We start from the raw sequence: 23960 nt of genomic DNA, 5'->3' as shown, positions 1-23960 counted from the left end.
GGAAATTTCTGTTAAATTATGTTCAGATAATAATACGATTATGAGCCGCCTGTAATGGCGGCAATCTTTATTTTTATCTAATAGGATCAATATTTAACCTGTGAATGTTGAGTTTAGCTCCAGTTCACCTTCCTCTTAGTGAAGCGTCTGGAATCTGACGCTGTCACAGACTTCACTCCTGAGATCTGGAGACACGATCGTCTGAAAAGATCAAAGGTGTCGGCGACGAAGAAGCGCAAAATGAACTCCTTACATCGTTTTGACATCAGAGACTAATGTCACCCTTTTAGGAACTTATTTCTAGTCTTAGGATTATGAGAAAGGTCTCTTTGAAAGATGTAAAACGGATCCAAACGCTAATTAATTTTGTATAGGTTATCGAAATATTGCTTGTACATCCTTGGTTAATTGTTCAAACAGTATACATAAAAACGTTTTTATGCATAAGCTATGCTTATGTATGTATGCTTATGTATGTATGTTATGCTTTTTAAACGATACAGTTTTCATAATTCTACGACTTAATTAAGGTCGTAAAAATCTATGAAGATTAACATTGATCTTATAGAGCTAAAGTCAAGATGGTCGCTACTATTCCTGGAGAAGAGATATAAAAAAATTTGCTACGAAGAAGCTCAAAGAACTCTTTACACTGTTTCGACATCAGAGATACCTAGACTACAAAATATAGTGTAATGTAGGTGACAAGGTATTCTCACTGCAGCTAAACTCAACAGTCACAGTGGGTTGACCCTTCCCACCATATCTACGGCATGTTTAGTAAATACAAAATATAAGAATGGTAAGTTCAGCTCTAGTTCACCTTCCACTTATCTGAAGGCTAACGCTTGACAGACTTGAATCCTGAAATATGGAATCAACATCCATTTGAAGAAGCTCAAAACGAACCCTCTACATCATTTCGACATCAGAGACACCTTGACTACAAACAAATGTAATCAAGATAAAATTGTGTTATCGTTATCTCATCACGTACACAATTGAGTGCACTACGATGTTTTTGAGACGATCTCAAATCACAGTGGAGCAACTGAGTTATCTACACATAACGTGGAGCAATGGTGGGAAGGGTTGATTCAATAAGAATGTTAAGTTCAGCTCCAGTTCACCTTTCAAATAATGCAGCGTCTGAAGTCTAACACTGTGACAGACTTGATAATAATATTTTGTTAATTATTCTAAACAGTGCGATTTCAATATGGTTTTATCTTGCGTGATTTTTATTAAATTAAGTCTGTAATCTGGAATTTATATTAAGTAAGAATTTTAATAAGGTTATGCGTAATATTCGTGAAACTAAAATTAATGTTGTGCTGGTTAATCTTCTTGGTTAATAATGAATCTTCTGTTCATTTCCTTGATACAAACCAAATCTCCAACAACCATTATTCTGTAATAAATAGTTTACTTTTCTATAGCTGACATTTTGGTAACTGTTCTGGTTAGCCATTCTGAAACTAATCTACGTACACAGTGTTCCGATACATTATTTCTGGCCGTCTTTATGCTGGAAACTACGTCGCAAAAAAAGAATTGAATACAAGCTTTTCTTATTTGATTACCAGTAATGTAACGTTGCTCTTGTGTGTACACAAAAAAACAAAACATTATAAAATTCATTCGATGGAAAGTTGTCCTGAGATAAAAAATAATTGATTCATTTGTATGAGCGTTAAAATTATGTTAATTACATCTTTTTATGCACTTTAGCTGCTAACTCAACTCAAGACTCATATCTGCACACATTCAAACCGTACGCAACGTCAAATGAGTGTTTTTTGTTTATTTCATACCCGCATGATCCTGTGTTTGAGTCTGTGTGTGTTTTGTGTTCCATTTGAGTTTCATTTATTGAATGAAAGTGACCTACGGATACCCAGCGCTGACAGTTTGGAAATGTTTATGCTGCTTTGACAATAATGAAATATGTTGTTGAACGTGTCATACTAATTTTTGGATTGTTAACTGAAGGTATTTGGTTAAATCTGTAAACGCTGAATATTTTTTCATGAGAGAAAAATGTGAATTTTTACTATGGAGTTATGAAATGATTTGGCGAGTTACAATTTTCAACTGACAACGAAACTGTGTTGACAGCTTGAACTTTACCAGATGTTTATTTTTCACTTATAACAGAATTCAGTTTTCATAAAAGTCCACCTTGGTGTACTGTGTCCGTTTAAAAATAAGCTCAATAATAATAATAAATATAAATTGTTATCGGAGGAGGTTACGAAAACTAGTAAGAAGTAACAATTTAGTTCCAGCATATTCTTAGTGGACTGCAGTGCCTCAGATATTATCATTCATAGGCACTGATTCTAGCATTGCTGTGTTTCATTATTGTCTGTAATCTGACCAATGCATCCGTCTCCTTCATCTCAGATACCTAGTTTCATTGTTTCCAGAGATGGCAAGAAGATGCCAATTGCTCTATTGTCTGTGCCATGGGCGTATATAAGGGAAGCTCAGGGGTCTCAAGCCCCTCCTTCCATACATTTTGAAAGACCAACATTAAAATTGCACCTAGTAGTTTGTTTTCAGCTAGAACACACTTATGTGGTCTTAAAGCTTAGAAGTTTCCCGGGAGAACATTCTTAAGCCTCTATTTTTGAAGGTAATTTTATACTTCCTAGAATACTTCCTTATCAATGTGTCGGCCCCCCTAAATAATTTTGTATATACGCCACTAGCTGTGGTGCCACGATAATTTCAATGGCGATATTAAATAAATCTTTTTGGAAGATACAACTTATTGCACGTATTTTAGCAATTCCAAAATAACCCATAGCAATTGCTTCTGCAACCCCTTCGCATTAAAAAGTTGGATTAGTATTAATTTGTCCAATATTTTTATGTCAGAAGATAAATACAGTATTGATGTGTCGTCGAAGTCTTCAAAAGACGTGTGGATAATTCAGAGAAGAGGTTTATTTGACTCTTTTCTGAAGACTAAATTGCTAGATTAAATTTCAATCAATTATGAAGTACGAATGTGACACTATTATATCAAGTGCAGCCAAAGAAATCTTTCGAATAATAGCCAATTTCAGAATAGCTCATGGTTGCCTCATTGAACAGCTGGTGACAATATGAAAAATTTTAAAACAATTGGTCACAATACCTATCAGATTACAGGAAGGTCCAAAAAGAACTGACACATATTAACTTTAATTTTTACTCACAAGATTTAAACTGTTTGATAACATTTATAAATGCGAAACATTTTTAGTGGTACTCAATAAATTTCGATATGACCACCGTTTATGGCTCTGCAGGTATGAAACCAATATTCACTCTCCCACCAAACAGTTTTCAGGATTTCTTCAGTAACACTTGTAATAGCATCCCTTATTCGCACTCGTATGTGGTTCAGGGTTCTAATCTTCTCTGAATAACAATGTTCTTAACATTGACCAGAACAAATGCATAAGAATTTAAGTCTGGACTCCTTAGTGGCCACTGTATCGTCCTTCCCTCGCAATCCATCGATCTTGAAACTTGTCATCCAGAACATGCTGAACACGGTTGTGGAAATGTTATGGACCACATTCTGCTGGAAGTGCATTGGCCTTTCTGTGGTTTCAAGTTCATCTATTCAGGAAAACGCAAAAAAGTGTCAGCATACCACAATAAATTGTACCCAGTTACAGAATTCTCTGCAAAGAAAAATGGCTCCATCTATCGTGCATTAAGTACACCAAATGTTGACTTTGAGTGTCGCGCTCATGCTAGACAAACTCATGTGGTGGTTCTGACCCCCAAATTCGACGATTGACATAAACATTAATGAAAAAAGTTGGTTTCTTACTAAATAACTTTTTCAAAGAACTCATGATTCTAATTTTTTGTTATTATAGCATTACAAAACTCCACACTTTTAGGTTTATCTGTTAGTTTAACGTGCTTAATTTCGTAAGCATGTAAAACAATCCCTTAGAGACACTATTTAATGAGTGCCATTAATTAAATTATAGTGGCAGTAGTAACGTAAAAAGTAAAATACAACACCATTTAGTTTGCGGATTGCCCTATTTTACTAAAATTAAAAAAAAAAAATACTAAAATTGTACAGATTTTATTTTACACAATAGAATATTTCATTTTTGTCTACACAAATTAGCCTACATGAATAAAATATAAATAAATAATAATAAATGCAAAACTATTATAAGCATGTAATGTTAAGCTCTTATTCAAATAACCTCTAGAACTTCATGCAAAAGTGTAAAAGCCTTTCCAACCAGATAACATCCAAACTTTGTTCTAAATGATTTTAAATTTAAAGCTGCTTTTATTTAAAGAGGAAAAAAGTTAAATAACATTTACAACTAAAATTAAGAGTTTAGTTTTTATAAATATTTAACCTTAATGTCTATTGTTTCTATTTAAACGTCTATATAGTAATACTGGTTTTAGTTTCTATTATTGTAGCTATAACTTGGAAGATTAAAACAATTTTGGTTAAAAAAATAAAGTTAATACAATGATAAATTAATTAATTAAGAGGGAGTGTTAACGGACCGAAAATATTCTCTGCAATTGACTCGCGGTTGAGACCCCAGACGATCTGCAAGATCATATGGGTCAAAAATTCTATTGAAATTTCGAAGAAAACAAAATCATAAGACAACTATACCGTATCTCAGCCTAGACTCAAATATGCCACCTTAAGCAATCTTGAGAAGCGTGGTCGACAACATCAAATCAGTAATTGAATCGAGAAAGTGAGTAAAATTGTAAAGACTTTATTATAAAATCCCAATTGAGATGAGTATATTATATTATTGGTGTCATGGGTGTAATATAGTAGAGAAATGGACTTAAGTGATGTACTACAGATGTACGCTTGCAGGAGTGTGCAGTTTTCTCTAAGTGTTGAAGAAAACAATAAACAATTGATATTGGTCTGAATTTATTAAGGTAAAACCTTGATTTTTTTAATAGGGAAAAACTTTATTAATCTTCACATCAGTTGGGAGGACATCCTGAATGTTAGACGAGTTGGTCAAGAAAGTCATGAGCGAAAACATGTTCTTTGAGGAGTGAAAAAAGAAAATTAAAAAAATAGTTTAGTATAATTATGTATTTTTCTCAAAATACATACACATTAAATAATTACATGATTATTTATAAGTATGAAATAGACACCATTTTGTTTAACTTACATTAAGACATAAAACCAATATTTAATACTTTTATTTTTTTGTAAGGCCTTTTGATAGCGAGGCTATCTTCTTCAGACACAACACAAAAGTAGGCTAAATACAAAAAAAATTTGTAAATTGTAAAATTTTCTGTGATGTGTCTGAAGAAGATAGCCTCGCTATCGAAGGGCCCCACAAAAAAATAAAAGTATTAAATATTGGTTTTATGTTTTAATGTAAGTTAACAGTAACCAATATAAGCTCCATCTACACCATATTGTTTATACAACCTATCGAAACTATAAATAACATTTAAAATTAAAGTCTCTAATCCAAGTTCCAGGGCTCACCGTTACATTACTTAACATTTTTGTGAAAATAATATTCCGCCCAGACTCTGCCTGTTTGGAGGATGTTTAAACAAACATATTTTAAACGGCTTTCCAGTGTTACGTAAATTAAATACAGACATATAATAAAATGAAAATGCTTGACCAAACTCCTATTTTAAAAACATTTAATGATAATTTTTCATATATTTTCGTTACAAAATTATTGAAAAATATGCCATTGTAATTATAGCAACAACCTTTAAATTCCGCTTTTATCACGTAAACACACCAATTCATGCATCAAGTTTATTAACAATGTTTAGAAACATCAGTGAGGAAGGCTTTGTATGTATATGAATAATTTTAATTACACCCTAAACTATATCTAGTAGTTATTATGTTATAAACAGTTAACAGTATTAAAATTATGTTTAAAATTTACTTACGGTTGGTGCATTGTGAATGTTGTGAGAGGAAACATCTAGGTACTTTATTTACTGTTTCAGGAAGTTCAGCTGAATCCATAATTAAAGTACATTCTTACTAATCGGGCTTCTCTTAGATTAATGATTACATTGTCTATTCATACGTTTCAACAAAGGATTTACTTTACAGAATAAGCATCGCAATTTTTTTTTCTTTTCGTAAAAGTATACTTTTTAAATATTTAATCAATGAAGTACTTATAAGTTTAAGATATTGTTCTGATTAACCAATAAATATCCTCCAGTAGACTCTTCATATGCCGCCAGTGCGACATACTTAATTAAAAATCCATTTTCATGTATTTTTATATGACATGGAAGAAATGCAAAGACATAACTTTGTTTGTAATCAAAGATCTACTTGGAGTTTATCATAGCCTTTCAGTTTTACTGAGACTGTTGGGAATGTAATTAATTAACCTTATAACAGAGCTAATATTAATTAGAAAGGCTCAATATCTAGGGTTCGATGTCTTGCAATCTGCTAAATATATAGGCATATACAGGCCCCATCTTATTTGGGATTTGCACGAATATTCAACAATAATAATGCTTTTATGAAGGATACATAGATTTCTTCACCAAGTCTTGTACATTAATGGCATGTCTGTGTGGTTAATCAAAAAGTGCTTCAAGCATATTTTGACACCACTCACAAAATTAATCAATCTGTTGCGCATGGTGTCTTACCGTCCGCACTGAAGATATCCACTGTGATTACCATTTACAAAAAGACGATCCTGCACCTTAATCAACTATCGTCCAATTTCCATTCTGCCAGGTCTTGGAAAAGACTTTGAAAAAGCTTTCCTTTATTAGAATGAACAATTCCTTGACAGCTTCGAAATTCTCTGTGCTGAACATTTCGGGTTACGAAAAACAAATCGACCATCGATGCCGTAACTGAACTTATTCATAATGTTGTCAATGGCCTGGAGAGAAGAGAACGTGTGATGAGCATATTTCTCGACCTCTCTAAAGCTTTTGATTGTGTCCATCATGCGACACTGTTGCACCAGTTATGGACTAGTGGTATTACGGATTTGCCGTACGATTGGCTCTCGTCGTATCTTAAAGATAGAGAACAATATGTACGGATTGCGAATGCTCTGTATAACAGGGTCAATATGCCCTATGGTGTCCCTCAGGGATCGATATTAGGGCCACTACTCTTTCTTATATATATCAACAAGTTTAATGCATCAATCCAGAATAGAAGGGTGATTCAATATGCTCATGACATGATTCTCTGTATTAAATTGAAGCTTTAAAATGATCTTGAAGTTAAATCATTTAACGATTTAAATTCATTCATCGAATATTTCTTAAGACTCAATTTGAAAACAAACAGCTCAAAATGAATCTCAATACATTTTTACCTTCGGCATTGACAAGAACAAGAGTATCGTCCCGCGCTAATGGTGGACGATGTTCTCTTGGAAGAGGCCGAATCCGTAAGTGCCTTGGAATGTACCTTGATCGAAGGCTTACATTGGACTTTTAGATTGACAGCATCTGCTCCAAGATTGCTTCTGACATTTATGTTATGTGTAACCTTGCAAAAATCCTGTTCTATTGATGTATTAAAAATGGCCTAATTTGTCCTGATACATCCACATTTGTCTTATGGTTTGAGACTGTGGAGCAGCTGTTCTAAATACAAACTCGAAAGAGTATTTATAGCTCAAAATAAAACGGTCAGAATTCTTTACAAATTGAATTTTAGAGAGTCGTGCAAAGATGCCTTTAGGGAGCTAGGATTGTTCACTTTACCCTGTGTCTATATTCTCGACGTCGTTCTATACTGTCGAATCAAATGCGAGTTGGTCCAAGGCAGTGACGTCCACCAATACGAGACAAGAAGAGGCAGGAACAACTTTCGGATTGTACAACATAGAACGACGGCATTTGAACACTTGCTGTCCCAAGTTAGTGTGAAACTGATAGACAAGATGCTTGAAGGAATTACACATCTCAGTTATTATAAACAATTAAAATCTCGATTAAAACAACTCCTAGCGTCAAAGGCGTTTTAGAGAACATAAACACCTAAACCTTTGACACCGTTGAAGAGTTCATGTTGAATTGTTTGGATGAAAATTAACTAAAGAAGAATAAAATAAATACCCCGGTTTTGTTATACAATTGAATAGCTATAACTTCAGTAGAATAAATGCACATATATGTAATTATGAATATACCTGACGAATGCATGCAGTCATGTAATTATTGATACAATAAAGATTATTATTACTTCGGAAATTAGATCAATTTTATTCCTCGAATACCATCGAGTTTTGTATGAAGTGGAAAAGGTTTCAAGGCAAATCAATAAAATTGTAAACAACTCAGTAAGAGAGTATCACAGTTTTATTTACAGATCATATTAACAGATTTTAGTTTATATACAATTGAAGCACCACCTCGCACAGCTTAATACAAACGTATACTTAAGTTACTTAACTAATTTTGTTAATGTAAAGTAACAAATAGTTATCTTAGAGAAATATACCACAATATAATGAAAATTTGTAATAACATTTAACAGATAGCAGAATTTTGGATGCAAGGAATAGTTGATGACTTGATTAAATCAAATTTACATTTTGTTAGATAAAACTATGCTCCAGAGGCAAACTCACTCTCTTCGTTCCTGGCTTTAGAATCCAGCCGAGTGAGTTTATCCTCCTGAATCCAGATCGCGCTAGTGTCGGTTTGTAGGTTATGTTCGCCACGACTCAGTTCAGCATCGGTTCCGCTAGAATTCGCTAGTGTATAAGTACCACGTCAGACAAAATGGTATTGTTTCTCTATATGATGATATAGATATTCTGTAAAAATATATCGTCCAATTATAGATCTAACTGATCTTAATAGTAGCTATACCTATTTAATACTGTACATACTTATACTAAAAGCTTCTACTATTAAGATTTAATTCAAAGTTAACGTAAATGGAATAGGAAAACAATGAAGAGCATTTCAATATCACAAGAAATAAACTTAAATGAGTATCTTAAATCATTTAGCTTACACAATGCACTTACATGTAATTAAATAAATAAGTACAAAATTAAATCTAGAACTAAATAATAATGGTTCGACTGAATTGGAATTATTATACTGCTGTTTTCGAGTGAAGTACCTACCTGTGCGTTATAAAATAATGACTATAATAAATGCAGTTATTTTACTGTTTTGATATTCAAAGTCCTAGCTAAGCTATATAATTAAAATTTATAGTTCACCGACAGAAATATTGAGAAATGTTACAGATACTGTAAACCGGATGTTTTATGATCTATGGATCAACTTTAACACATTCCCATCCTCGTGAGAAGTTCCTACACCTGACCTCCCGTGTGCCACTCCCCCTCCATCCTCCACACACTGAAGGCGTAGCTCAGCTTCTCGTGAGCCATGTAGCTGCAGGACGTCATCGTCCTTCCCTCAGGACTCGTGCGTCCTCCTGGAACAAACACTAGACTTAGTTCATATCAAGAGACTTCTTACACCTGACCTCGTGTATGACACTTCCCTTCATCTACAACGTACTGAATGCATAGCTCAGTTTCTTTTTAGAACTATAAATGAATCCATTTCTGTTTTACAGATTTACTGTTTGCTCTATTGGTATACCAATATATAAAGTAGCCACATATGTTACCTAGTTGTTATCTAAACTGCTTGGGAAACCTTTTTTATATTACATTGATTCAAGACTTCAATCGACTTGTTGTTTGTTTAAGGACTTATGCTTGAGCAAACCGAAGATTTATCAAGGGTCTCTCTCGCTTGTGGCGGAAAATGAAAGCTTTAAGATGATCACGCTAAATGAAGCGCAAAAGAAACCGAGCTGTGGCTTTGGTGGGTGCGATATATTTGAACAGTGTGGTCTTACTGTACAGACTGTTTAGATGAATTCCTGTAGGTATGGTGACATTTAAATTGGTATACATGCAAACATCCCTTACTATAGTCTGTAAGTTAAATTAATTGCTGTTTACCATATTTTGACGCGATGACAACAAGAACAACACACGGGAGTTATTATGCCATTCGCTGTACAGTAAACTAACGCACACCATCTTAGTTCTAAGGATTACGCGACCAGTGCTATAACCAACATGTAAATTGTTTTTGGTTCACCCTGCGTCAAAAATTGCTTACACGATCAAATTACGTAGTTGTGGTGGAAAGGGTTGATTCAATGTGAAGGTTGAGTTTAGCTTTAGTTCATCGTCATATTAGTGCATTTGAAATATCTGACGTTGTAACAGACTGTTTCTTTAGATACAAAAGTTCCATACTATTAACTAAGGACAATAAAAGAAATCTCATAAGTAAACAAATAAGAAAATAACTTCTACAAAGATTATAGCATCAAAAAAGATGATAGCTCATGATCACTGAATGGTCATATTGATCTACACCTCCTTTATAATCGGGTGTGTATGACTGGTTCTGCCAGTTTCAGGTTAATATACGTATTTTAACTGAAGATAGCTGTGAGCGACAAAGAGCGAATTATCTGACCTGCAATTGTGTTACTAATGTTTGACGCGGTATGAAAAGAAAAAGTCGTTGCACTATATTTGCATTTCAAAAAATAACTTATTTTCAAAATGAAATATCCAAAATGGTGGCGGAATATGTCAAAATTAAATATTTACGACTCAACAATGACTAGAGATAGTTCTGGTCGTAAGATAAATATAGATTATATAAAAAATTGGACAATTTATAATTCTCATTAGAAGATTAAAAAACACTGAACGATGTTTTTGCGAAAGTATGATGTGTTCTACTGATTTAATTTATAAGAACCGTTATCATATTAACTTAACAATAGTAATAAAAATCATTTTAGGCTAGCTGTTTGTGAAAAAAATGTATGTAGAAACTAGTTCATGCTTTTAAAACGCCAATAATCAAATCTTGCAACTAATTTCATAATAATAACATTTCAAAGAATGATTAAGGTGAAAGGATATGTGGGTTATGCATTTACTAATGTAAGGCATCAAACTTGCCAGACTATTGCTGTAGACACTGTTGTGAAAAAGACGCGTTTTCTTTTTCCATTTCAAAATCATAACCCTTAAAATGTTCAAATCTAAAATGCCGAAAATTCTCGAAATAAATAAATATGTGACAAGATGCGCTATCGAAATAAAATATTTATACAACCCAATTTTCTTTAATTTTTTCATAAATGTTGTGGACGAGTTTTACAGTTATGTACAGGTATAATATGAATAAAACTTCTCGGTACATGCAACAATGCTGAAAACTTCTCGTCATTGGACTAGTTTTGAAGTGAACCAATATGCTTCCCCTCCATGTGCAGTGAAATCTTTGTATCCCATCTGATAATATTTTAATACATGTTCTAACTTTGTCGGAAGAAAGGTAATTTCACATGAGGCTGCCGTCTTAACATTTTAATGTTAAAATGTAAACTGCAGATGCATTGTTGAGAGATTAATTTGCACAAAAGTCGGCTTAAAAACCATTTTACAAAAGTTTATGTAAGGTGTTAACAACCTTAAAACATATAAAAGCACATGAGAAAAAAATATTGCAAATAATTTGAGAATTTTAAAACACTGTCATTACACTCATTTTACAAAGTCTGAACGGCCGCCATTTTTAAAACCTTTTTTTTTTTTTTTTTTTTTTTTTTTCCTTTGGGATATTGGGGTGGATTCCTAGATCCTCACACGTCAACCTGAGCTTATTGTGTGCCCCTTTGATGTTAGAGGGGTAAGCCTATCTTCGTGCCCTTAATTAGGCTAAGAAGCTTTTCCCCGATACTAGCATCTGGTTCGTCGCCTGGTTGTTTATCACCGAAAAGAGCCCTTCTCCTTGCTCCCAGTCTCTCACAGTCCAGTATTATGTGTTTTGCAGTCTCTTCAGACTTATTGCAGAGTCTACACTCCGAGTCCTCATTTCGTAAACCTAGAGTGTTTAGGTGTTTCCTGAAGTGGCCGTGTCCAGTGATCAAGGCAATCACTTGCTTAACCCGATCCCTCCCCAGCCCCATCAGCCATCTGGTGAATCCGGAGCTAGAATCGGCAAGCAGTCTTTTGCCGAGTGCTTGTCCTTGGTGACTCTGCCACCGCAAGCGGTGTGTCTTCCTGGACCATTTGTTTATACTTTGATAAGCGGCTGACTTGCTTATACCACAACTCGGTTCTGGACCGGTGTATGGCATGCTTGCTCCGCTTTTGGCAAGCCTGTCGGCGCATTCGTTGCCACCTATGCCTGTGTGGCCCGGTACCCAACCAAGACGCACACAGTTGCGTGATCCAAGCTTGCAGAGAGTGTTAAAGCACTCCCACACAAGCTTGGATGAAATGCTGTTGGAGTCAAGAGCTTTAAGAGCTGCCTGACTGTCTGACATTATACAGATGTTCATTTCCTGGTACCTTCTGGTGAGGCCTAGGTTGGCACAGGCTAGGATACCATAGATTTCGGCTTGAAATATGGAGCAGTTCCGACCCAAACTGCCGCTAAGGGCAGTTCTAGGGGATTGACTAAACACTCCATATCCAGTTCTACCCTTAATAAGCGAGCCATCCGTGTACCAGACAAAGCTCTTTCTTATTGTTGGGATGTTATCTTGCGATTTCCACTCATCTCTGGAGTAGAAGTCAACAGAGAATGGCTTATTGAATACGAACTCCGTTCTCATTGTGTCGGAGACCATTTCGAGAATAGCGCTTGGGTTTACAGCTTCAGTGATGGCGCCATGGCTCGCGTTAGACGCGCCATTCCTCCACAAGCCAGCAACCATCAGCCGATAAGCTGACTTACGCGCTTCAGCTTTTATATGAACATCAAGAGGTAGAAGTCCTAAAGCCACCTCGAGGGTCGCTGAGGGACTGCTCCTGAATGCTCCGGTTACAAAGATTGTGCCAAGCCTTTGTAAGCTTTCAAGCTTGGCTTTGGCAGTTACCTGATTCACCTTTGTCCACCAGACTAATGAACCATAAGTGATTTGAGGCCTTACAACTGCTTTGTAAAGCCATAGTGCTATATGGGGTTTTACGCCCCATGAGATTCCTGCAAGTCTCCTGGACGTCATGAGCGCCCACTTTGCTTTGTGCAGGATATTATTAAGATGATCATTCCACGTAAGCTTATGGTCTAGAGTCAGTCCTAAATATTTGACTGTCTTTGACCACTCCAGCTGAGTGGATGCGAGTTTCAGCCTAGAAAGAGACTCTAGGTTCTTTTTTCTAGTGAATGGTACAACTACTGTCTTAGAGGGATTTACTTTCAGTCCCTCTCCCTGACACCAGTTGTGTACATGTTGAAGGTTGGTATTCATGATATCAACAACAACATTTGTGTATTTTCCCTGTACCATAAGGACTATGTCGTCTGCATATCCTTGGACATAGATTCCGTTGTTAGTAAGGTCCTCAAGTAGACCATCTACTACTAGGTTCCACAGTAGAGGTGACAGGATGCCTTTAAAACCTTAATTAAGCGGTGTGCAAGAATAAGTTATTTAAAATTATCTAATACAACTAAAAAATTGTATTTCTTATCTACATTAAAAAGTAGCCGAGTTATAACAAATTTCATGCAGAAATGTGATATTATACAGCTATTTTAAAAATGTGTTTGTTTAAAATTGTTGTTAAGAACTTATTCCACCTATGTATAATTATTGCCTTTGTACAAAATTTAGTTTGGATGTATCAACATTACGACAGTTGACGTGATTTTAATTTTTTCCGCAATGTTGTAGAATATTGTAAATTGTATATGGCCGCTTGCTACCTAGAAATTTCATGAGACATCATAATATAACAGTTAAGAACAAACATTATTCCAAATTTATGGAAATTACCTAAGAATTGTAAAACACTCCTTTACTTTATTCTACAATGCGCAGTAACTGGAATATAATCATTCCTTTTCCAAACTTTGAACGGCCGCCATCATGAAACCTTAAGAGGTGTCACAGAATTACAAGACTGAAAGTTGTTTATACATTCACATTATTAAAATAGACCACGTCTCGTCGTTTGAGTCTGTATTGCGAAATACCTGAATTACAATCTTCGCACAAACGAGAATGCCCGCTATCTTCAAAAGTTTTGTCGGTCAAGATGGGTTAAGACTAGGCAATGAAAGCATATTTGCACAAATGGGATTCCCGCCATCTTCAAACGTTTTGTCGGTCAAGATGAGTTAAGACTAGGCAACGAAAGCATATTTGCACAAATGGGATTCCCGCTATCTTCAAACGTTTTGTTGGTCAAGACGGGTTTAAGACTAGGCAACGAAAGCATATTTGCACAAATGGGATTACCGCTATCTTCAAACGTTTTGTCGGTCAAGATGGCTTAAGACTAGGCAACGAAAGCATATTTGCACAAATGGGAATGCCCGCTATCTTCAAAGTTATGTTGGATTAGGCAACGAAAGCATCCAAACATGTAAAAAATACTGTCTGTACAAAATTAGGCCTGGATCTATTACAACATGACAGCAGTTACCGTATTTCACAAGCATTATTAATCCCATACATACATTTATATTTAAATTGTAAGATAATGATGGTTTTGGGTTATGAGGAACATCTCAGGATCTGAGGGAAATCTCTTGATTGATTGTAATACGCAGATTTTTACTAGATCTACACAATTAATAGTTTGTCATATAACAGGTTCACTTATAACTTGTAATGCAAATTGGATTAAGCGTACGATAATATATAACCAAATCAATATTTTTTATATCAAACACTCAATTAAAAGGGGGCATATAAATATTTTATTATTTTCTACGCCTATTGAATCCTTACATTTAAAATAAATAAACATACAAACTATCAATTAACGTTATGGAGAACAACGGGGCAATTATTTCAAGTACTCGATCTTTTATGGTTTTCATAAAGTTATTTCAGGAAGTGTTGCTCTCATTTTGTGAGTTACTTTCCTCAATTTATTCGGAAATTTAAAGATCAAGAAAAGGCAGGAAAGGTTACTTTCCGTAAAATGAAAATGATGACCCACTGTCATAGACATTGCGTACCCAATTCTAGTCCCAATTTGTTAAGAATTGACAAAAATGTCTGACAATATTGAAATAACAAATGAAATCACAGATATATGTATTTAACAACTAAATTTAATTTATATTATGTTACTAGCAATTGTAGAATCGCATTGTCAGCAATGTTTACCTATTCCACCATGTGTGAGTTGGGTTTTACACACTCTGGGGAATGGGTATTTCATTTGAGAACGGACTAATAAGAAACTCAATTCGCGGAGTGGGTATTTCTATTTAACGCAGTACCCGAAGTAAGCTACTGAGTAGAAGAAATTACCCACTCCGTGGATTGCGTATTTTTATAAACTCAGTCATCAATTTACTAATCGTAGAACATTTTAAACCCCCGAAGAAAATGTTTTCTCTTAACTAATATTATAAATCCGAACGTGATTATGTTTGTTTGTTACGCTTTCACGCGTAAACTATTAAACCGATTTGAAATTTTCCATGTACATTCTTAGGTACCCTTATAGGCCTATTTTTTTCGAAAACCACTCCGGGCTACGCCCAACTGGTTATAAAAGTTGTGAAAATCCCATCTTGATCTCTAAAGTTGCATTATAGCAAATACATATTAAAAATATTGAAAATTATTGTTAAATGTAATGAAATGTTTGTTCTGTGTAAACATTGCTTTATGACACCACAACTATATGTTTGATTAACTTAAGCATTATGTTCAATTGGTTTACATTCATAGTTTGATGATAACAAGACTTCTTATTCAACTTGTTCTAGAATCCGCTGTTAAGCACAGTGTAAGAAAATTAAACGTTTTGGTAAAAATATACTTTTAACTGTACGTTTTAGCAAATATTAAGTATGTAGTGCTTAGTCAGTACTGTAATGCAGAGATCAAAATCAAAGTTACCATCTAACTTTCACTATCAATTTTAAGGCTGTTTATAAAACCCATCTTAATTGTCTTTTAACAGAAGTACCGGTAGGCTTCTCAGACCTGTGTATGTATATATTTTCTTTATTGGAAACATGACAAAATCAAATATGGAACAAAAAATATTAAGACGGGAGTAAATTACAATGGCCATAAATATACACTTTTAGACAGATATTCTTGATCGTGGCAAGAAAACAAACTCAACCATTGGCGTCGGAAATATAATTTACCCGAACCAGAAGTGCATGCAAGTGCAAAGCCTACGACGTTGCGTGCTGAACCTCGGGTAACTGCTAGTATTAATTAATATGAAGCATCTAAAGGAACCTTTCACCAGTTTTTTAAAATATAAATAAAGGTTTATTTTATCATCAGAAATGTAGGCTATTACATCTCAGTTCAGAAACACATTTATATGACAGAAAAACCTATGTTTCCTACCGCGCACTAGCAGAAAGTAATGTTAATTTACTATGCATCATTAAAATTAACGCATACGAGAGTACGCAAATAATATCTATAGCTAAAAACCTATAAACGCTGTGCCAATACACTCGCAGTTTTCAAGCTTTGATTATCTTATATTCCACATGCCAAGGCTCCAAGTTGTACATGGGAGAATACTGTCAGGATTCTAAAAATATTGAGGAGGTGCAGCGTTTCGCCGATAATTCTCGTGTGATAAATACTAATATTTGGGGTACACCATTATATTGTCCGCTATCCTCAATTGTTTCTTATTTTAATGCACAAACCATATTTCTCCGCAATTTTTTATTATTATACTCGTATGATATATTGAAATAAGAGCTAAACGGACAGTTTCATTTGAACGCTTTTAAAACGAAGTTGCATGTGTTGTAGGTTAAAAGTTAATTATCTAACATTGAGGTCTTTGTTAATTACTTTATAATTACATAATAATTTCGAATGTTATAGTTAGTAAAGGTAGTAATATTTTGCTTTGTTGGGTTCACCTCTTTATGTTTTTACAACACTAACATTTTGTTAAGCATTTTTTTTAAAGGATGAGGGTTCACCCAACAAGGGCATACATAGCTGGGAAGTATACGGTTTAAATCACATAAAATTTTAAAAATAAAATAAATTTAAAAATATTGAGTATAAGCTTCTGTATGCATAAAGACTAAGCTGTTAATGGCATTTTGTAAGTGTATGGGTTTCTTAGTGGTCTGAAAATAACCAACAACATATTGTTTATACTATAGCGATGTATACTGTTATTCTCCGGTTAAAATAATATTCTGGGTACGGATCGGTTAATGATATGGCAACATTCATCAATAATAATAAGTATATAAATCCTATAATTACTAACCCTTCTGCCTTAAAATCGTACCTGCCTGTGCGATAACACTTGATAGACTTTAGGTACAACTTGAAACTTGGTACAAAGATTCCTTTTGGAACAAGGAAGAACGGTATTTATTTTGGGATTGAATGGGGCACAAAAATTTAAATTCTAATATTTTTAAATTTCTGTTAGGAGTAGCCACAATGTTATAGTATCAACGTTCTGATGCCATATTCTTGTGTAGTTGGGTTTTATATATGTATGCAGTATAATTAAGTATTCTATCAAATCCATGGATACTCCGATATATCGGTTCATTAAAGATTTAATTTTATTCCTGCAGTTACATAGTGTATTCATGTGTAATGTATTATCTATTTCTATTAAATTAGTTTTATTTTCTTGCCGTTTTACACTACAAAAGTACGAGTCATGTTTATTACAGCACATATGAGCTTATATAGTTGATAAATTATAATAATATATCATCAGAAACTTATCCTATAGTATTATTGTTATAAATACGACAATGCGTTTGTTTGTTTTGTTTTCATGCGTAAATTACTCAACCGATTATATTGAAATTTTACATGGGCATTCATACGATTCCTGGTATGTATATAGGTCTATAATTATTTCGAAAATCCCTCCGGGATAGCCTACACCCCACTGATGTTAAAGTAGCGAAAACCCCCCATCTTGGTCTCTAAAGTTGTTTAATAGTAATTGAATGAGTCTGTCAAATGTAATCAGTCCTCCTCCGTAGACTAATGGTTATAGTCTCGGCTCTCTAACTGAGAGATCACGGGTTCAAATCCCGGGGAGGGCCAATCATGTATAGACACGAAACAGTGTACTTTGAAAAATAATAATAAACCAGTGAACATCGCAGCCTACATAGCAGAAGCTGAGGCTTAAAAGAGATAAAAAAAATGTAATCAACTGTTCCCTGCAAACATTGTTTATTTGTCCACTTTGTTTACATTTACAGTAAATAAATTGTCTAAAAAATTGTACATAGTTTTACATAGTTTTATATAGTTTTTACATAGTTTTATAAAACTATAGTTTTATAGTTTTTACATAGTTTTATACTTCAGCGATTATGTAAGTACTAATCTACCTTAGAAAATACCCTAAAACAACTTAATCAGAATTTCACTCCGAAGACCCCCTTTGAAGCAGTCGACATGAAATGCTAGATGAAATTTCGCTAAGCAGTTTTCTTAAACTAATGTACCAATTATAGATCTAAATATTCTAAAATATTCAAAACCTTTTACTATAAATTTAAAGACTTAAAGAAAACCCAACTTAGTTTTTCTATATAGAAGTAGGCTTCTATGATCCGTGATATATATTTTCTTGATCGGGAAATAAAACAAACTAAGAACAAAGTAAATTATAATGTCTATAATTATAAACTTTTGGCGTATTTTCTTGGTCGTGGCAACAAGGCAAACAACATTGGCGACGGAAATATAATTCACTCAGACCAATCGTGCTCTTACCGGTGCAAAACCTACAAAATGGCGCGCGAAGCTGCGGGTGAATGCCAGTATAATATATAATCAGAAACTATAAAAAATTTTAAAGCTAATACCGGTAGTGAGAGCTATAATATCGTGCGGTAAAGCTAGTCCTGTGCGGTTATTTTTAGGTAGCTCTAGTGAGCTAAATCTTTGAATTCGTAATTCATTTGAATCTTCTATTAATTAACACGTTTTTATAAATTGGATTTCAAATGCTTGATATTTTTTATTATTGTCAGAGCTAACTCAATATGAGTTTAGTACGTTTTAACGTAATGAGAGATACTGAATTGAATTGTACAATCTGTACATTGAATGGTGTCATATTGGTAAAATGTATGTTTTATACCTATAATGACATAATAATAATTACGAGATGTAAGTTAGACCTAATTTTCTTTTGATTTCCTTCAAACGGTCAAAGAACAATTTACAATTATAAACATATTACAAGGTAGCTAATTATTACAGTATTTAACATCATAGGGACAAGCCAAACATGTAACTGGACTTTATATTCCTAGACATAACTAACCATATATACAAAATGTATAAATTATAATTAATATAACGGTAATGATAAATAATAAATTAGAAAATTATTTTACTAATATACATGTAAACTGCATGATATGACGTTCTACGGTTACATAAGAATGAAAAAACAGCTACATAAAAAGGTGCACATAAACGATCTAGAAATAAATAACAATGCAAATAAACTATTCATAAGTAACAGTGCAGAAAACTATAAAAGCATAAAAAGTGTAAAAAAAAGAAAAAATCTATTAATCAATAAGAATGCTAATAAAATATTTTCAAATAAGTAACAATTAACAATGTTCTTTCCAAAACTATTTCCTATTTCTTAATACATTTTGAAATATCAACAATGTTTAGCTTTGAAATATTTGTTCAGGTATCCCTTAAATTTCTTAAAGCAATTGTAATTTGGTAATTTGTTTAGGCATTTTTATCCCAAATAGGATATATTCTTCTTAAATAATTCTAATTTATTGGACCACTATAATTGTTATGCTGTCTTTATAGCGAGTTGAATACCCATGGTTAGCACCCAATATAGGAAATTCATTTGAACTACTTAACTGTTGTGTGTAAAGGACAGCTTGGTTAATATATTGACTGTACAGTCCTTATTCCCAAGCGCACAAACCCATCCCTCACTGATTCCTTTCAATTTACACCTAAATACAGAAGTACAACACGTTTTTTTGTAATAAAAGTATTCTATTTAGATTGATGTTTAATTAGTTCTATAGATGCATACTTCAAAACAAATTACGGAGTCAATTTACGCATAGTAAACAATCTTAAGAATATAAGAGGAGTAGAGTTTAGACCTTTTTTAATTAAAAACAAGCCAAATGAGATCCTTTTAACAATTTAATCAACATATTAATCCTAAGATAAATGTTTATCAACAAGAATGTAGCAGGAAAACATTGGGGGGGTCCAGACAACTGATAATTTTTTATATTTTTCCGTAGTTGACAGAAAGTAAGGACCCATTTTGTTCCTTAAAAAGACCTGTTTCTTTGTTGAGAACGATCTTTCACCAGTACATGCCAGTACTACTGAATTATTTAAATAATAATAATAGTTTACTAAAAAGTAATTGAACATTTTGTAGGATGTCCGGCCCCTCGGATTGAATCTAATATAATCTAATGGATTAATTTTAGTAATTGATCTTTAAATATTATAAGAGGTTCTAAAACTTCCTTGTAATAATCTGTTGGAAATATCCTTAAATTTTATGTCTAGGACTAACCTGTTCCGTGATGACTCACGGGGAGCTCATGGTTCAGTAACGGGCTGGAATGTAATGAACCTCTCTTTTTACTCGTCGGAGAGCGCTAAGGCCCTAGCAGGCTATTCGGCTGACCTACTTTGGTTTTTAAGACCGCTCCTTTTGAATAAATGCATTTCAAAGTGTGTTCTTTATTCAACATTACACTATATATTGTTTACTTAACTGTTACTTGTCGTGATTTTCCTACTTCTAATACATGTTTATGCCGTGGTCTCCACAACACTTCGCTTCAGATGTTTTAATATTTCTCAACTCCGAATTATATTGAGTACTTTAGCCTACAGCGTGCACCTCTATTCAGGAATGTGCAATACTTCTACTTCAATAAAAAAAGGCTAATATTTAAAAGAGATTAAATTAAATTGGAAATTAAATTAAGAAATCCAAGACAACCTTTTTTTAACTATATGGTAAAGATTCTTCAATAATAATAATAATGTTACATTCGTAGTGACCTTAAATAGCTAGAACATAACTTTATTCTCAGTTTTTATTTCTTATTTTTGATTGAAATATATTTATAAAATTATGATTATAGAGGTAAATTTATTTGCTATTTAAACACGATGAATTATTTTGCTTTAAACGGTGAAAAATAAAAATAAAAGGGTTTGGTTGCAACATTGATATCATATGACCCACTGATACATTTATGTCTTTAAATGTAATCTCCTTGTTTTAACTGTTTATGACACTAGATGTTTTCCACAAGCACTTAACTATATAATTAAGTTTGTAAGCCAATTCCTAAAACAAGTGACACATCACATTAAATACATTTCTGTACACATTGAATTGTGTCATCAACTTACTACGCCACCAAGAAAGGAATACGAGTTTACTTCAAAAAAGTGCCTTACAAAATAGTTAAAAATCCTACGGAACCATTTTCGTAATGTAAGCTATATGTAACCTGGAGATTGTTACCTGTAGAATCCTCAGGATCGGAGTCCGGGAGGTCGTCGGTGTCGGCATAGTGCAGGACCTGGTAAAGGAAGTCTATATAGCGCGCGGCTAGCTTCAGAGTCTGTATTTTGCTTAGCTTGTCGGAGGGGAGTGTGGGGATGATCTTTCTCAGAGAGGCGAAAGCCTCGTTCAGGCTCTGGGTGCGCTGGCGCTCCCTCACGTTGGCCAGGACCCTCTGGTTGTGGAGTTCTTCTGAAGATGCGGTCGAGTTTCTCCTTCGGAGCTTGCTTCCAGAGACCCACTCCTGGGAGCGTTTCCTCTTTCGGTCGTCCTGTGGTCGTTCCTGGGGCAAGGGGTGGGTCGGGGGGTAGTATCCGGGGAACAGAAGCTCTTGAGGCAACTGGTAGCGGTCCTGACACTCAGGCGGGCCGCTGAGGTCCATCAGTAACACCTCCTCCTTCACGGGTACCGAGAGAGAGGGTGGTGGCGCGGAATAGTTGGGAACCAGAGGCTGCAAGGACCCGGGCATCTCACATCACGTGACTAACTTGACAAATAATGTATTGCAAACAAATTCGATTGAATGGAAACACAATGAACGAACTTCACAGATGGTGTTGTCAAAGTCGAAGGAACTCCACGTTTCTGGTTCCACAGCAAGCAACTGGTGACTGGTGAGATACCGAGAAATATTTTCAGAGCCCCGAAGTGGGAGAAGAATGGCGGGAGAGGGGGGTCCCTCCCACCGGCGGCGGGGCCGGACTCCCGTGGCGCCTCTGTCGCTGGTTCATCGGCGGATGGGCGGACAAAAACAGTGACTGTCTCCCGCCATCGAAGGCATTGTTTACTCGGCGGCAAAGACAGTCGACGTCTCTGACCCTTATCTTTCTTGGAACTTAAATCCGGTTGGGGATGAGTTTGGCGATAAATATTGCACAAGTAGTCTATTAGCGCGTTTTGAATAAACCATGTTCTACCAAAATAACACATTTTCAGTAGACTATACCGTACTGTATCAGCCGCAATAAGTATTTAGAAAAAATAGATTATATTGGGTTTATTCGTCAAAAATAAGACGAATACATATAAATGGTCGTTAGGTACTGATTTTTAAAAGATTTTTTTATTCCTCTACTTCTTAATTTCCAATGTCACCGAAGTCTTTCTCTTGGTGATAATAATTATTGCATGTCGTATTTATGCCAGAAACGCTTGAAGGGACCAAACGCCTCTTAGAAACTATAATATTTACCGGTCGTATGTTATAACTCATCAAATTGCAGGTATTGTGCGATAGAATGGCCATGAATTATATATTGAATGTTTTTGGCCTTATGGATGTGAAGAAAAATGCAAAATAAATAAGTGAATAAACAATCTGTTCCCAACAATACGTTGGCTAACAGTGGTTCAGGGGGATTATTGTGAAAACACAATAAGTTATTATAATCAACTCAATTATTAGGATAAACTGACAATCTCTCTAATTTAAATCCTCAAAGTACAACAATTGTTCTTTCATAGCCAGTTTGAGACAAAACAAAATTGTACTAACATTCTGTATACGACGGTGATATTCCCCACTGCTATTGCGGGGAACATCCATTATCATAAGTCAAGTATGAAAAGATCGAGATCCTCACATCAGCGGACACTGAACAGCTGCTACTCCAGGCCAGGGGCGTATCCAAGGGGTCAGGATGAAGGGATCAATTCCCCGGAATTTTGTTGACAGGGGTAAACGTCTTGAGGGACATTAACTAACGGTCAGTTTCTTCGTATTTATAAGGACATGAGCTTGTTTGTTAAATTAAGGTAGTTTTTTGAACACTCATTTATAAAAGGCAGCGTGTTTGATTTATTATGTAACATTTAATTAGAGTGGAATTCGAATATTCAGATAACCACTATTTCACCGTCCGCTCAGTGCAGCATCTGAAATCTGACTCTGGTACAGATTGACTCTTAGAATTTAGATCCATGAAACGTTGGCGACGAAAACGTTCAAAAAGAACTCTTCGCATCTTTACGACATCAGAAGGAAAGTAGGTGGAACTGAGTTTAACTCAATCGTCGCACTGAATCAACCCCACCATAGCTACGTTGTGTATAGATTGGAATCGTCCAATAACAAATTTAACTGTGCGAATCATAAACACACTGTAAATGATGTTTTATCCAGTGACGTAACTAGGAGGGGGTGAGGGAAATATAACCCCACTTCAAAAGGTAAAAGAGATTTAAATGTAGGTAAATACTTAAAACTGGAATCTAACTTGTTTTTAAATATAGAATTTAAATGTTTCATTTAAATGCTATATTTAATTTATTTAAATTTATTCCATAGCCCCTTGTTTGATGTGCTCTTCAATCACATTCATCCACCCCAAAATCCAAGTCCAAATCCAA

At 34.5% G+C, this 23960-nt stretch overlaps 1 protein-coding gene across 1 annotated transcript; it reads right to left on the bottom strand.

Annotated features, from left to right (window-relative positions):
• Positions 1-8337: 8337 nt before the first annotated feature.
• Positions 8338-22266, bottom strand: LOC124360021 (twist-related protein-like). Its single transcript, XM_046813250.1, has 2 exons — positions 21573-22266; positions 8338-9454 (listed from the first exon to the last, which is right to left on the bottom strand). Exons 1-2 carry the CDS (start codon positions 22078-22080, stop codon positions 9330-9332), a joined length of 633 nt encoding a protein of 210 aa, XP_046669206.1. The 5' UTR covers positions 22081-22266; the 3' UTR covers positions 8338-9329.
• Between the last annotated feature and the right edge of the window lie 1694 nt (positions 22267-23960).

Source organism: Homalodisca vitripennis, chromosome 4 (assembly GCF_021130785.1).
Source record: "Homalodisca vitripennis isolate AUS2020 chromosome 4, UT_GWSS_2.1, whole genome shotgun sequence".
NCBI lineage: Eukaryota > Metazoa > Arthropoda > Insecta > Hemiptera > Cicadellidae > Homalodisca > Homalodisca vitripennis.
Note: the sequence above shows the minus strand (reverse complement) of the source record. Positions and strands in the feature narration are given on the sequence as shown.